Here is a 12,631-nt window from a genome sequence, read left to right as displayed (position 1 = left end):
ACCTTGCCTCCCAGTGAACCACGGTAAAGCAGCTATTACTACCCACAGCCAACAATAAAGCAAGGGCGCAGCTCAGACAAAAGAAAGGGTTCCTTCTCTAAGTACTCACTGCCAAGTACTGCTGCCCTGACATAAGAATATATTTCACAGTTGACAAAACACTCATGATTCTGTGCCTTAATTTAAGCCAGAGTCACCACCTCTTCTGAGATCCTGCCTCCCTCCTGGATTAGAGTTTCTCAACCCCAGCTGCCCATCAGAATGACTTGTGATCTTAAAAAAAAAAAAAAATCCCCATGCCCAGGCTGCACCCGAAATCAATTAAGTCACAATCTCTGGGAGTGGCACCCAGGGCTCAGTATTTCTAGAAGGCTCCCCAGTGATTCTAACGGGCAGTGGTCATGAGACCACTTTAAGAATCCAACCTAAGGTACAGACACTTCTCTGAGACAAATGTGCAGACAAGAATAATTCTGCATCCCATTTCAGAGCAGACATCCACCCCGCCTCCCTCTTCCCATGGCCTTACACCTAGGCACGACTTCTCACATGTGGACACAGATTGTACAATGGAATCAGCACTACTCACTATGGCCCCAAAACCAAAACATAAAACAGAAGCAACATGGTAAAAACTCAATAAAGACTTTAAAAATGGTCCTCATCTAAACAAAACAAAGGAAAGTGACTCTAAGATATAGAACAGCACTGATGAGCTCTGCAATGGTTGCCTATCACACTTCCTCTTGGGAAACTGCATTTGAGGCTCCCCCAGCACAAAAGCCAAACAACTGTCAGCCGTACAACTCCACATGCTCTCTTAAGCCATTCTACCAGTGCTTGCAGCAGGAACCAAGGAAAAGGGAAACTCTATCCTGGCTCACTCCTCACAAGTTTAGCTTGAATCTCTTGCTTCTACTCATTTCTTGACCCTTGCTCTCTCACTCATCCTCTCATCCTCAGATGCTGCTTGCTTCAACCAAAGCCTCTCCCATCTGACTAATGGTCCAGCTTCACCTAAGAGCTATTACTACCTTCGGTAAAGACCCCTACCAGCTCCTCCTCGCACTGCCACTCTAGCCAGCATCACACCGGTTCCTCCAGCAACAACAAAAAGGCAACAGGGTTGGAGAACAGACAAAACTGATTCCTGTGGACAAGGCTGGGGCTACTCTTACCTTCTGCAAATGGTTCCCATTCATAAAACCGGCCCATGAACGGCTTGTTGTTGTAGGATGCACACTGTACCTCCCAGATACTTCTACTGCTTTCTGGACACACCTAATAAAGCAGATATTAAATATGCAATTAGCATCCATATCTTTTCATGGCCCAAGCCAAATCCCATGAGGCCTCACCAATGTTAAATGCCTGTACTGTCCCACTGAAACCTGGGTTTCTAAAAATGTGCTGATCACCTACATCAAAAATTTTAAATGCAGATCCCAAAGCTTCACTCCATGTTTACTAAATCAAATCTTTGGAACGACACTACATTTTTAACATGCTTCCCACGTGAAGATTTTGCATACCATAATTTGAAAACAACTGACCTAAACCTGCTCTTAACAAAGAGGTCCGCTCACCTCCCTCAGAGAGGCCACCCATTTGCATCTGTTTGACTTTGCTCATGCCATTCTTGTGCATGGGGTAATATTCACAGTGAACACGGACACTGCTTTTACCATGTGCAGCACTATTTTAAGCATACTAACTAGGGCTTCCCAGGTGGCGCTAGTGGTAAAAAACCTGCCTGCCAATGCAGGAGATGCAAGACATATGGGTTCAATCCCTGGGTTGGGAAGATCCCCTGGAAGAGGGCATGGCAATCCACTTCAGTATTCTTGCCTGGAGAATCCCACGGACAGAGGAGCCTGGTGGGCTAAGTCTATGAGGTCACAAAGAGTTGGATAAGACTGGGGCGACTTAGCATGTATGCACATATTAACTAATTTAATCCTCATGATGACAATGTTATTGATATTTTTACAGATTTGTTTCTACTAGTGAGCAAACTGAGGCATGAAGCAGTCACACAGCCAGTGAGGGCAGAGGCTGAATTGAACCCCAAGAAGTCTAGTGCCCACCAGGCTGCCTGCCAGTCTACATTCTGGCCTAAATTCTCTCTACCGTCTAATGCAGGACGGTGCATCTTATTTTGTCTAAATTCTCTTCACTATCTACTGCAGGAGATCCGAGCTCTCAGCCTACAGAAGAGACATTCAGAGAGCTCCTGGGAAGTGCAGACTCGTGGATCCCTCCCTCAAGGATTCAGTAAGTCTGGCATGAGGTCCAGCAATCTGTAGTCTGTTAATTTGTCCAGGTGATTCTGATATACTAGTCTACTCAGGTTTAATATCCAGCTGCTTCTGGCTTATTTCTTTCTTATTTATAAATGGCGAATATGAGTAAAATGGGACATAAATGTGAAATAAGATCAGAATCTCCTATTCAAGCTGTGGATAAGGTAGGTTCTAGCTTTTTAAACCCAGCACACTCTAAGGTGAAGGGTGTGTGCCTATGTGTCTGTATTTTAATAATCAGACAGGAAAGGAATGCGGCCACTTAAATATTTAAAGCCCTGTATAGAAGTCTCTGAAGTAAAGTGCTAATACAATAGATCAAGTCCTACAGGATTAGAAGGAAATCTACTATATGTATCAGAAACATCAGATCTCCTGGAAGATGAGGGGAGGGAACAGAGCGGGGAATGAAACCAGGCGGAAGGAAAAACATCCCCTGCTTGATGAAGGGCAGTGGGGGAGGCTGCTGGGACAAAACACGCAGGGTGGTCATAACCCTACTGCAGCCTGAGCCAAACCATATAGAACGAGAAAGCAGTGAAGTAGAACATGATGGAAGCTGGGCCGGGGGAAGGGGGCCAGGTGGCTGGGCAGGGTGTGCTGAGCTCTGACAATGGGTGAGAAGCTGACAGGCTGGGGAAAGCTGTCTCCAGGGGCCATGGGAGCCAAGCTGCTGGCGGTCCTAAAGCCGGAACCATGTAGGCTTCCAGCAAAACCAGCTGCTTCCATGAAGGATTTGGGGTTAAGATGCTTTTTACAACCCTTTGGCCAGAACGAGAGTTCAACTAGGTTGAGATCAGCTGGGCAGCTTAGGAGCAGGCACCATCCTTTCAATGAGAAAGCCTAGTTAAGGGGATTGTTAAAAACACAGATTCTCGGGCTTCCTTATACAGTGGAGGATAAGGAAGAGGACCAGGAATATACACTTGGAATGCCCCCCCTCTGGTGATCCTGGGGCAGCCAGCCTGGCACCAGATTATGCAGCCACAAATAAGAGCCACTCCCAGGCCTCAATCACACTCCAAATGATTTAACATGCAATCAGAGTGTGAGAGCGGAAGAAAAGCAAGAACAACTCCTTTAATTTAAAGAGGAGGAAACAGAGGCATGGAGAGACGGGTTACCCTGCCAAACGTCCCACCGTGACACAGAGACAGAGCCCAGAATGCTGAACACCCACCCTGGCCATCACTAGAAACTTGAGATCCACTGCTGGGTGGCAGGTTTTCGTAATGGAAAGAGACTAGAACAAATGGGCCAAAAGTCCTGTTCCTCAAATAACCACTCCTACATGAAGCCAAGCTGCTCTGAATGAGGCTCCAGCCAGGAGCCACCCTAATTAACCTGGTGGCAGTTACCAGCATCAGAAGCGGTACACCATAAAAACCCAGCCAGTCTGTTTAACCTCTTTAAAATTTTATTCTTTTTTTATTTTTGGCTGTGCTAGGTCTTTGTTGCTGTGTGGGCTTTTCTCTAGTTGTGGAGATCCTCCTGGATCAGGGATCAAACCCTTAGTCTACTGCATTGGCAGGCAGATTCTTTACCACTGAGCCACCAGGGAAGCCCAAAAGTTTAGCTATTCTTAACACCATCACCATTATCATTTGGCAGCAAAATAGTGCCAAAAAGCTGGACCACGAAACAACACAGCTTCAGAATCATTTTGAATTATTTGATGCTTGATAATCTAAATGTATATTTCATGACATGGAAAGCAGTCCACAATCTACTAAGTGAAACAAGTGATTATGTGTGTGTGTGTGTGTTGGGGGGGGGTCTGTGTGTGTGGAGAGAGTGAGAGAGATTAAAATGGTTATCTCCAGATCGGTTATAGATGTTTTCTTTTTATAATTAGTTTATTTTGTATTATCTAGTTTTTCTGCAATATTTAACATTTATGTAATACAAATGTATCACTATTGAGCTCTTCTAAACACATAGCCATGCAAAGCTGGAACGGCTCAATACTGTTAACATTTTTGCAGAGTTTTTAATGCTAATGCCTGGTGCTTTTATTATATGCATATGCATCTGCCAAGTCTACCAGCCACCTGTGATAGGTCATTCAGGATACCCTGTCTCAGATCAAAAAGTTCTTTATATTTGAGTGTGGCCCCAGTTACTGCCTGAGGCCGGGGTTCTTGTTGACATCTGACCCATAGTGAGGGGTCAGTTGCTAAAACAGCAAATCCACCTATGGTTACCAGGAAGCAGACGAGCCCAGAGATTGACTATGGTACCCAGTGATCACCTGGCATGGGAAGGTGCAGCAGGAGGTTAACAAGATGCCCTGAAAGATGACCCACAGGAGGCCAGGTGAGTTGCCAGTGAAAGTCAGGACACTACTTCCTGAGGAGGGGAGAGACCTGGTCGGAAAAATGCAAGCCTCAAGGAGTCCAGATATGGAAGTGGGTTATTGAGACAGAATTACGGTACAGGAGAGGAATATAGATGTCTGGGGTGATAAGGATGATGATGGTGTTAAGAATAGCTAAATTTTTGGGCTTCCCTGGTGGCTCAGTGATAAAGAATCTGCCTGCCAATACAGGAGACAAGGGTTTGATCCTTGATCCAGGAAGATCCCCACAACTAGAGAAAAGCCCACACAGCAACAAAGACCTAGCACAGCCAAAAATAGAAAAAGAATAAAATTATAAAAAAGAATAGCTAACTTTTATCGACACTCACCAAATGTCAGCTATTCCACCAAATGATTTATGTATATTTACTCATTTAATCTGCACAACCACTCATATCCATTTTATAGATGAGGAAGCGAAGGCAGAGAAAAGTTAAATGAGCTGCCCAAAGTCACAGAGCATGTGGGGAAGTTAGGATTTAACTCTAGAACTCATGACAGTAAGCACTCTGCCAAGGTGCCCGTCGAGGCCGTGAGGACAGCATAGTTAATTTGTAATGGATCCTCAGACAAGAGAGCCGTAAGCTCCTCTTGCTTACTGTCAGGAGACATCCTGGCGAACAGGTTTAGATTCGGCCTCTGAGGCTCGCTGGAGCGGCCCCAGTAACTAAGACTAGGGAGCTGAAGATTGAAGATGAAAACCAAGGAGGGCTGGGGAATTTCTGTTTCATGTCTCTTCTGTAGATTACATCTGTTTGTACTTGTCATACTATTATCAGTGTACGATCTCCTCTCATTTCAACAGACTCTCTGAAGTTAAAACTTCCAGGTTACAGATCATTTTACATTTGTTACACTTTAAGTGGGTTGTTTCCTGATGCCATAGACTGAGTCACCCTCACCTTATCAGTAATTGTCTCTATATTACACTGTGAGTTGGCTTGGGGCAGATTTCCTGCTGATCCTTTCCATGGGCACAGATCCTTATAATCTTCAAGCCAAAAAACTGAAACAAGGGAAAAGCCATGGAGATAGAGATCAGGCTCACTCAGGATGGGGCCAGCTATGACTGGAGCTTTACAGCCAAAGAAGGCCCCTGGGAGATAACCTCCCTTCAAATGACTCTCTTCCATCCCTAAGAAGGAGGGTTATTCCCACTGGTCTCTTATGGGAAGTGGAATAAAGATGTACTTTAATGTAATGAGCAGAATCCTTCTAAAGCACTTGAGGCCCTATCCAAAGTTCCATCTAGACAATTGCTTGGAGTTGCTATGAGTCACAAAAATTATTATGGAAACTCTGGCTATGTTTCTAGTGACCCTGGTTAATCTGAGATGACACTGCCCATACATAACTTCACTGCTCAAGAGGTCCCTGTCAGTGATCACACAATTACCTTTTGGTACTTAATTATTTCAGTTCCCCAGGAGACTGAAGAATATCATCCCTGATGAAGATAACACCAAGGAACATGACCTTGGGGTCTGCCTGGGTCCAATATGCACTTTTTTTTTTTTTTTAAGCTTTTGCATTGCTCTGGATTCAATCAAAAGACCAGCTACCATAGCAACACATGATGTATTTAACATCCCCACAGTGAAAAAACCTAAGGAACAAGCTCTAGCAAATGTCCTTGCTCTGCCATGAGAAAGTGCCTACGTGACCTCGGGAAAAGTACTCTGCTCCTCTAAAATAGCCTAAATGACTGCATTTCAATCCCAAGCCCTATGCTACTGCCCCCAACCCTGGAATTCCATGAGGAGTAAGTTAGTAATATATTCAAGTTTGTAGCTCATAGTAATGCATACATGTTAGCTGAATTGAAATCTAAGAAGACATCAAAGATGAATCCAGCAGTTCCAGAAGCTCTAAGTGCCCGACAGGTGGGTGTTCTCTTCTACAGATGGAAGATGGGCTTTGTTTCCCAGCCGTAGAATCATACAACCACAGATCAAAATTTCTTACAAGTGATTCAGCACAGTTTTCAAATATGTTTAATAACTGCTTTCCCAAGTCACTTGGAACAAACTCAACTTTGCAATAATGCTGCCACCTCCCACCACTTCCAGGGCCCTCTAGACAGTCAGCAAATTGGTTTTTCCAAAAGAGCTTGGTAAAAGCTTTGGATTTAAAAAACAAATAACTGAGGTTTTTCTCCATTCTCAGACACTTTTTTTTTCCTATCCAAATTCGTACTGTTCTCCTAGAGAAAGGAGTTTCCCTCTTATTCAGTAAGTGCATCAAAGACCCAAAGGATGTTAATGTAACTAAACCCATCCATTCACCCAAGAGAACCCTGTTTCTTAAATACTCTGTACACATGTCTATACAAACCTAGGTTTACCACAGGTATGCTTGTTTATTTCTCCCTCTTTAGATTATTCATGTATCTCTAGATCTGTAAGAAGAATATCTCTAAAAGAGAATTAGAGGATATTCTCTCAAAGAGAATATCCTTTTCATAACTAACCAGGAAGTATGTGGGAAAAAGTAAACTTTTAAATTCAAAGCTCCTACTCCCCCAAGGAGCACAAATTTTACAGTCGCTACTTTAGGAATCTTATTAATAAGCCTGGTTTCCCTCCCTTCTGCCATCTGCTGAGGCAAGACGTGAAATTCCTTCAAAGGCAAACAGTCATTGTGCCCTTGCTATGATTGCCATTATTGACGATGCAAAGAAAAATCCCTCAAAATAGGCTCCTGCAAGGATTTCATGCTGCCTGCCAAGTCACTTCAGTCGTGTCCGACTCTGTGCGACCCCATGGACTGCAGCCTACCAGGCTTCTCTGTCCATGGGATTCTCCAGGCAAGAACACTGGAGTGGGTTGCCATTTCCTTCTCCAATGCATGAAAGTGGAAAGTGAAAGTCAAGTTACTCAGTCGTGTCTGACTCTTAGCGACCCCATGGACTGCAGCCCACCAGGCTCCTCCATCCATGGGATTTTCCGGGCAACAGTACAACAGTACTGGAGTGGGGTGCCACTGCCTTCTCCCAAGGATTTCATAGGCCAAGGTAAAATAAATAAAGAAATAAACCAAAACATGTAATGCCATGGGAAGAATTTGGTGAACCACTTAGGCACTACATTTCTAATCTTGAAAAATAAGGAGTTGATTGATCCTTTGAAACATTGACAAATCAAGAAAACAAAAATTATTAATATACTATATATAATAAAAATATAACTGAAAATAAAATGTGGCTAACATAGAACAGCAGAGTGGATGTAAGGGGGTCATTTCTTTATCTTTCAGAGTGAGGAGTCAACAGAGAAAATTTGAAGCTGATATATCAAGAAGCAAGGCGTTGGTATACTATTTCAAGTTATGGAGAAATTTAAATTTTAAATGATTGACTGTAATTACATCTTGAGAGAGGGACGAGGATATACCTCTCTTACTGCCAGTGTGATATTCCTTCCTATTTTTGTACTTCTTTTTGTAATCATGAAAAGTGACAGTTGTGAATAAAAAACTCAGTATTAAAAAACTATGATCATGGCATCTGGTCGCATCACTTCATGGCAAATAGATGGGGAAACAATGGAAACAGTGACAGATTTTATTTTCTTGGGCTCCAAAATCACTGCAGATGGTGACTGCAGCCATGAAATTAAAAGACGCTTGCTCCTTGGAAGAAAAGCTATGACAAGACTAGACAGCATACTAAAAAGTCAGAGATATCACCTTGCCAAGAAAGGTCCGCATAGTTGAAGCTACGGTTTTTCCAGTAGTCATATATGGATGTGAGAGCTAGACAATAAAGAAGACTGAGCACTGAAGAATTTTGGTGCTGGAGAAGACTCTTTAAAGTCCCTTGGACTGCAAGGAGATCAAACCAGTCAATCCTAAAGGAATTCAACCCTGAGTATTCATTGGAAGGACTGATGCTGAAGCTCCAATACTTTGGCTACCCGATGCAAAGAACCGAATCATTGGAAAAGACCCTGTTGCTGGGAAAGATTGAGAACAAGAAGAGAAGGGCGCATCAGAGGATAAGATGGTTAGATAGCATCACTGACTCAATGGACGTGAGCTTGAGCAAACTCTGGGAGATCACCAGGGAAGCCTGGTGTGCTGCAGTCCATGGGGTTGCAAAGAGTCAGACACGACTGAGCAACTGAATAACAACATATTTATGGGTATGATTCATACACTTATATTTCACACATATATCTGTATGAAATTTATTTGAATATTTATGTTTAATGTATCTAATATTTACATGTTTATATATACTATATATATAAGGCCACTGTTCACAAAACATTCATTTACATATTTCATATATATCTGTTAGTCACTCAGTTGTGTCCAACTCTTTGCAACCCCATGGACTGTAACCCACCAGGTTCCTCTGTCCATGGAATATTCCAAGCAAGAATACTGGAGTGGATTGCCATTCTCTTCTCCAGGGGATTTTCCCAACCCAGGGATCAAACTCAGGTCTCCCACATTGCAGGCAAATTCTTTACCGTCTGAGCCACCAGAAAGCCCATTTCACACACACACATATACACACATATATTTCTATGGAAAATTCCGAGTGGCCTGAGAAGATGAAAGCAGAGTTCTGCAAACAGCACTGACATTCACGTGTATTTCCCAGATAAGGCGGCTGGTGCCAAGTTCATGACAGGAGAAACCTAAGTTGAGCCCTGAAGTTAGAGAACTTGTTTATCCAGCAACTGGCCCCATAGTTCCTGGTACATTTTACACCTCACAGAACTGCACTGACTTCTTGATGTGGCCCATTTGCAAAGTTTCTTCTTAAACTGCATGCAGGAAGTTGTTTATCAGTTCCTCTCTCATTTCATATAAGAGTAGCAATGGGATAGAATTAACATCTGCCTAAAGAGAGCTTTAGCTATATTTGAGATTTGTCCAACATCCTCCCTTCATTTTCACTTACTTTGAGCCAGAAACAACTCTGCATGTGGATAAATCCATTGTCAGAAGTCAGTCCCACCCCCAGGGAAATTTACTGGAGAGTCACTGATACCACAACTCATCACAGCCATTTTTTGCTAAAAGCTGCTTTTTAGCCCCAGAGGTTTTTCCCCTCAAAATGCTAAGTGCACTCTGTCTAAACTCAGGATCATGCCTCCTTTGTCAGCAAAGCCATTTAAAAACTCAAAACCTTGTCCCTGCCTTGCACCTGGTGACTCACTGCAGCCTCCTTGATCCAGAAGGAGCCTGTGTGTCAGTTTCCTCTCCAGGGAGTAAGCACCGAACTCAGAGTGCTTAAGAGAAGACGGAGGGAGAGAGACATCTAGGGCTCCAGGACAAACAGCATAAGATGTCTTGATTGGTTAATTATGTTGCAAATAATAATAATACAAAACCCTAGAAACAGCTAGCAGAAAAGAGCTGTATTTTTATTGCATCTCCACAGACACCAGGAGAGACTGTGGTTTGGTTTTCTCCTTCCCGTGTGTCACCCCTATAAAGAAAGACTCCAGTCCTTTTGTTCCCAAGTCTTGACCTTCAATAAGCATATATTTAAAATGGAAAACCAACAAGGACCTACTGTATAGCACAGGGAACTCTTATCAATATTATGTGGCAGCCTAGATGGGAGGGGAGTTTGGGGAAGAGTGGATACATGTATATGTGTGGCTGAATCCCTTTGCTATTTACCTAAAACTATCACAAGCTTGTTAATCAACTATGCTGCTAAGTCGCTTCAGTCGTGTCTGACTCTGTGCGACCCCATAGACGGCAGCCCACCAGGCTCCCCCGTCCTTGAGATTCTCCAGGCAAGAACACTGGAGTGGGTTGCCATTTCCTCCTCCAATGCATGAAAATGAAAAGTGAAAGTGAAGTCGCTCCGTCGTGTCTGACTCTTAGCGACCCCACCGACTGCAGCCTAACAGGCTCCTCCGTCCATGGGATTTTCCAGGCAAGAGTACTGGAGTGGAGTGCCAAATCAGCTATACTCCAATACAAAATAAAAAGTTAAAAAAAAAAGAAATGTATCTGTTTACACGATGTTTGAATACTTATTATTTTTAGCCACAGTTGAGAATGTGTCCAGGGCTGTCGATAAACCATGTTCACCTCCTGGTGTTGCTCCTTCACTTCTGAAGATATATTTGCAGGTGAAGTCACCGCTCAAGCAAAAGCATCTCATTCCACTGAGAGGTCCTCCAACATCCCTTCTTGTTTCTCAGTCCTTACTGGAGCCTGAAAGGACTCTCGTAACTCTGTCACTCCCCCTTTCTAGAAAACCCTCCCCTCTGCTGAATCAGCTGCACTCCTTCAGGAGGCCTTCGCTTCCCTTAACCCAAGCCAGGTTCACTTCCACTATCTGGAGATTTCAAAGGATCTACACAGCATGTAGAGTGGTGCCTGAGCACTGCACTTGTTCTTCAGTTCAGTTCCGTCGCTCAGTCATGTCCGACTCTTTGCGACCCCATGGACTGCAGCACGCCAGGCTTCCCTCTCCATCACCAACTCCTGGAGCTTATTCAAACTCATGTTCATCGGGTCAGTGATGCCATCCAACCATCTCATCCTGTCATCCCCTTCTCCTCCCACCTTCAATCTTTCCCAGCATCAGGGTTTTTTCCTAATGAGTCAGCTCTTCGCATCAGGTGGCCAAAGTGTTGGCACTTCAGCTTCATCATCAGTCTTTCCAATGAATATTCAGGACTGATTTCCTTTAGGATAGACTGATTTGATCTCCTTGCAGTCCAAGGGACTCTCAAGTGTCTTTTTCAGCACCACAGTTCAAAAGCATCAATTCTTTGGTGCTCAGCTTTCTTTATGGTCCAACTTTCACATCCATACATGACTACTGGAAAAACCATTAAGCCTTGACTAGATGGACCTTTGTCAGCAAAGTAATGTCTCTGCTTTTTAATATGCTATCTAGGTTGTTCATAGATTTTCTTCCAAGGAGCAAGCATCTTTTAATTTCATGGCTGCAGTCACCATCTGCAGTGATTTTAGAGCCCCCTAAAAATAAAGTCTGACACTGTTTTCACTGTTTCTCCATCTATTTCCCATGAAGTGATGGACCAGATGCCATGATCTTAGTTTTCTGAATGTTGAGTTTTAAGCCAGCTTTTTCACTCTCCTCTTTCACATTTATCAAGAGGCTCTTTAGTTCCTCTTCCCTTTCTGTCATAAGGGTGGTGTCATGAGCATATCTGAGGCTATTGATATTTCTCCCAGCAATCTTGATTCCAGCTTGTGCTTCATCCAACCCAGCATTTTGCATGATGTACTCTACACACAAGTTAAATAAGCAGGGTGACAATATTCAGCCTTGATGTACTCCTTTACCAATTTGGAACCAGTCCATGTTCCATGTTCAGTTCTAACTGTTGCTTCATGACCTGCATACTGATTTCTCAGGAGGCAGATAAGGTGGTCTGGAATTCCCATTTCTTTAAGAATTTTCTACTGTTTGTTGTGATCCACATAGTGAAAGGCTTTAGCCTAGTCAGTGAAACAGAAGTACATGTTTTTTCTGGAATTCTCTTGCTTTTTCTATGATCCAACAGATGTTGGCAGTTTGATCTCTGGTTCCTCTGCCTTTTCTAAATACAGCTTGAACATCTGGAAGTTCTTGGTTCACGTTCTGTTGAAGCTTGGCTTGAAGAATTTTGAGCATGGCTTTGCTAGTGTGTGAGATGAGTGCAACTGTGTGGTAGTGTGAGCATTCTTTGGCATTGCCTTTCTTTGGCATTGGAATGAAAACTGACCTTTTCCAGTCTTGTGGCCACTGCTGAGTTTTCCAAATCTGCTGGCACATTGAGTGCAGCACTTTCACAGCATCATCTTTCAGGATTTGAAATAGCTCAACTGGAATGCCATCACCTCCACTAGCTTTGTTCGTAGTGATGCTTCCTAAGGCCCACTTGACTTCACATTCCAGGATGTCTGGCTCTGGGTGTGTGATCACACCATCATGGTTACCTGGGTCATGAAGATCTTTTTGTATAGCTCTTCTGTGTATTCT

At 43.4% G+C, this 12,631-nt stretch overlaps 1 protein-coding gene and 1 long non-coding RNA gene across 3 annotated transcripts in view; one reads left to right on the top strand and one right to left on the bottom strand.

Moving 5' to 3' along the window:
• The window catches only part of THSD4 (thrombospondin type 1 domain containing 4), a 669,170-nt gene that overhangs the window by 517,719 nt on the left and 138,820 nt on the right, over nt 1–12,631 (bottom strand). For both annotated transcript variants that reach the window (XM_055536867.1, XM_055536866.1), the window contains one exon: nt 1,179–1,281. In XM_055536867.1, the coding sequence (XP_055392842.1) occupies nt 1,179–1,281 (103 nt within the window). The remainder of the gene's footprint in view (nt 1–1,178; nt 1,282–12,631) is intronic.
• Nucleotides 1,645–8,177, top strand: LOC129620991 (uncharacterized). Its single transcript, XR_008698977.1, has 4 exons — nt 1,645–1,933; nt 2,190–2,274; nt 4,511–4,619; nt 7,918–8,177. It is a non-coding gene; the product is annotated as an uncharacterized LOC129620991 (long non-coding RNA).

This window comes from Bubalus kerabau, chromosome 10 (assembly GCF_029407905.1).
Source record: "Bubalus kerabau isolate K-KA32 ecotype Philippines breed swamp buffalo chromosome 10, PCC_UOA_SB_1v2, whole genome shotgun sequence".
Taxonomy (NCBI): Eukaryota; Metazoa; Chordata; class Mammalia; order Artiodactyla; family Bovidae; genus Bubalus; species Bubalus kerabau.
The sequence above is the reverse complement of the archived record's forward strand: the minus strand, read 5'-3'. Positions and strand labels throughout refer to the sequence as shown.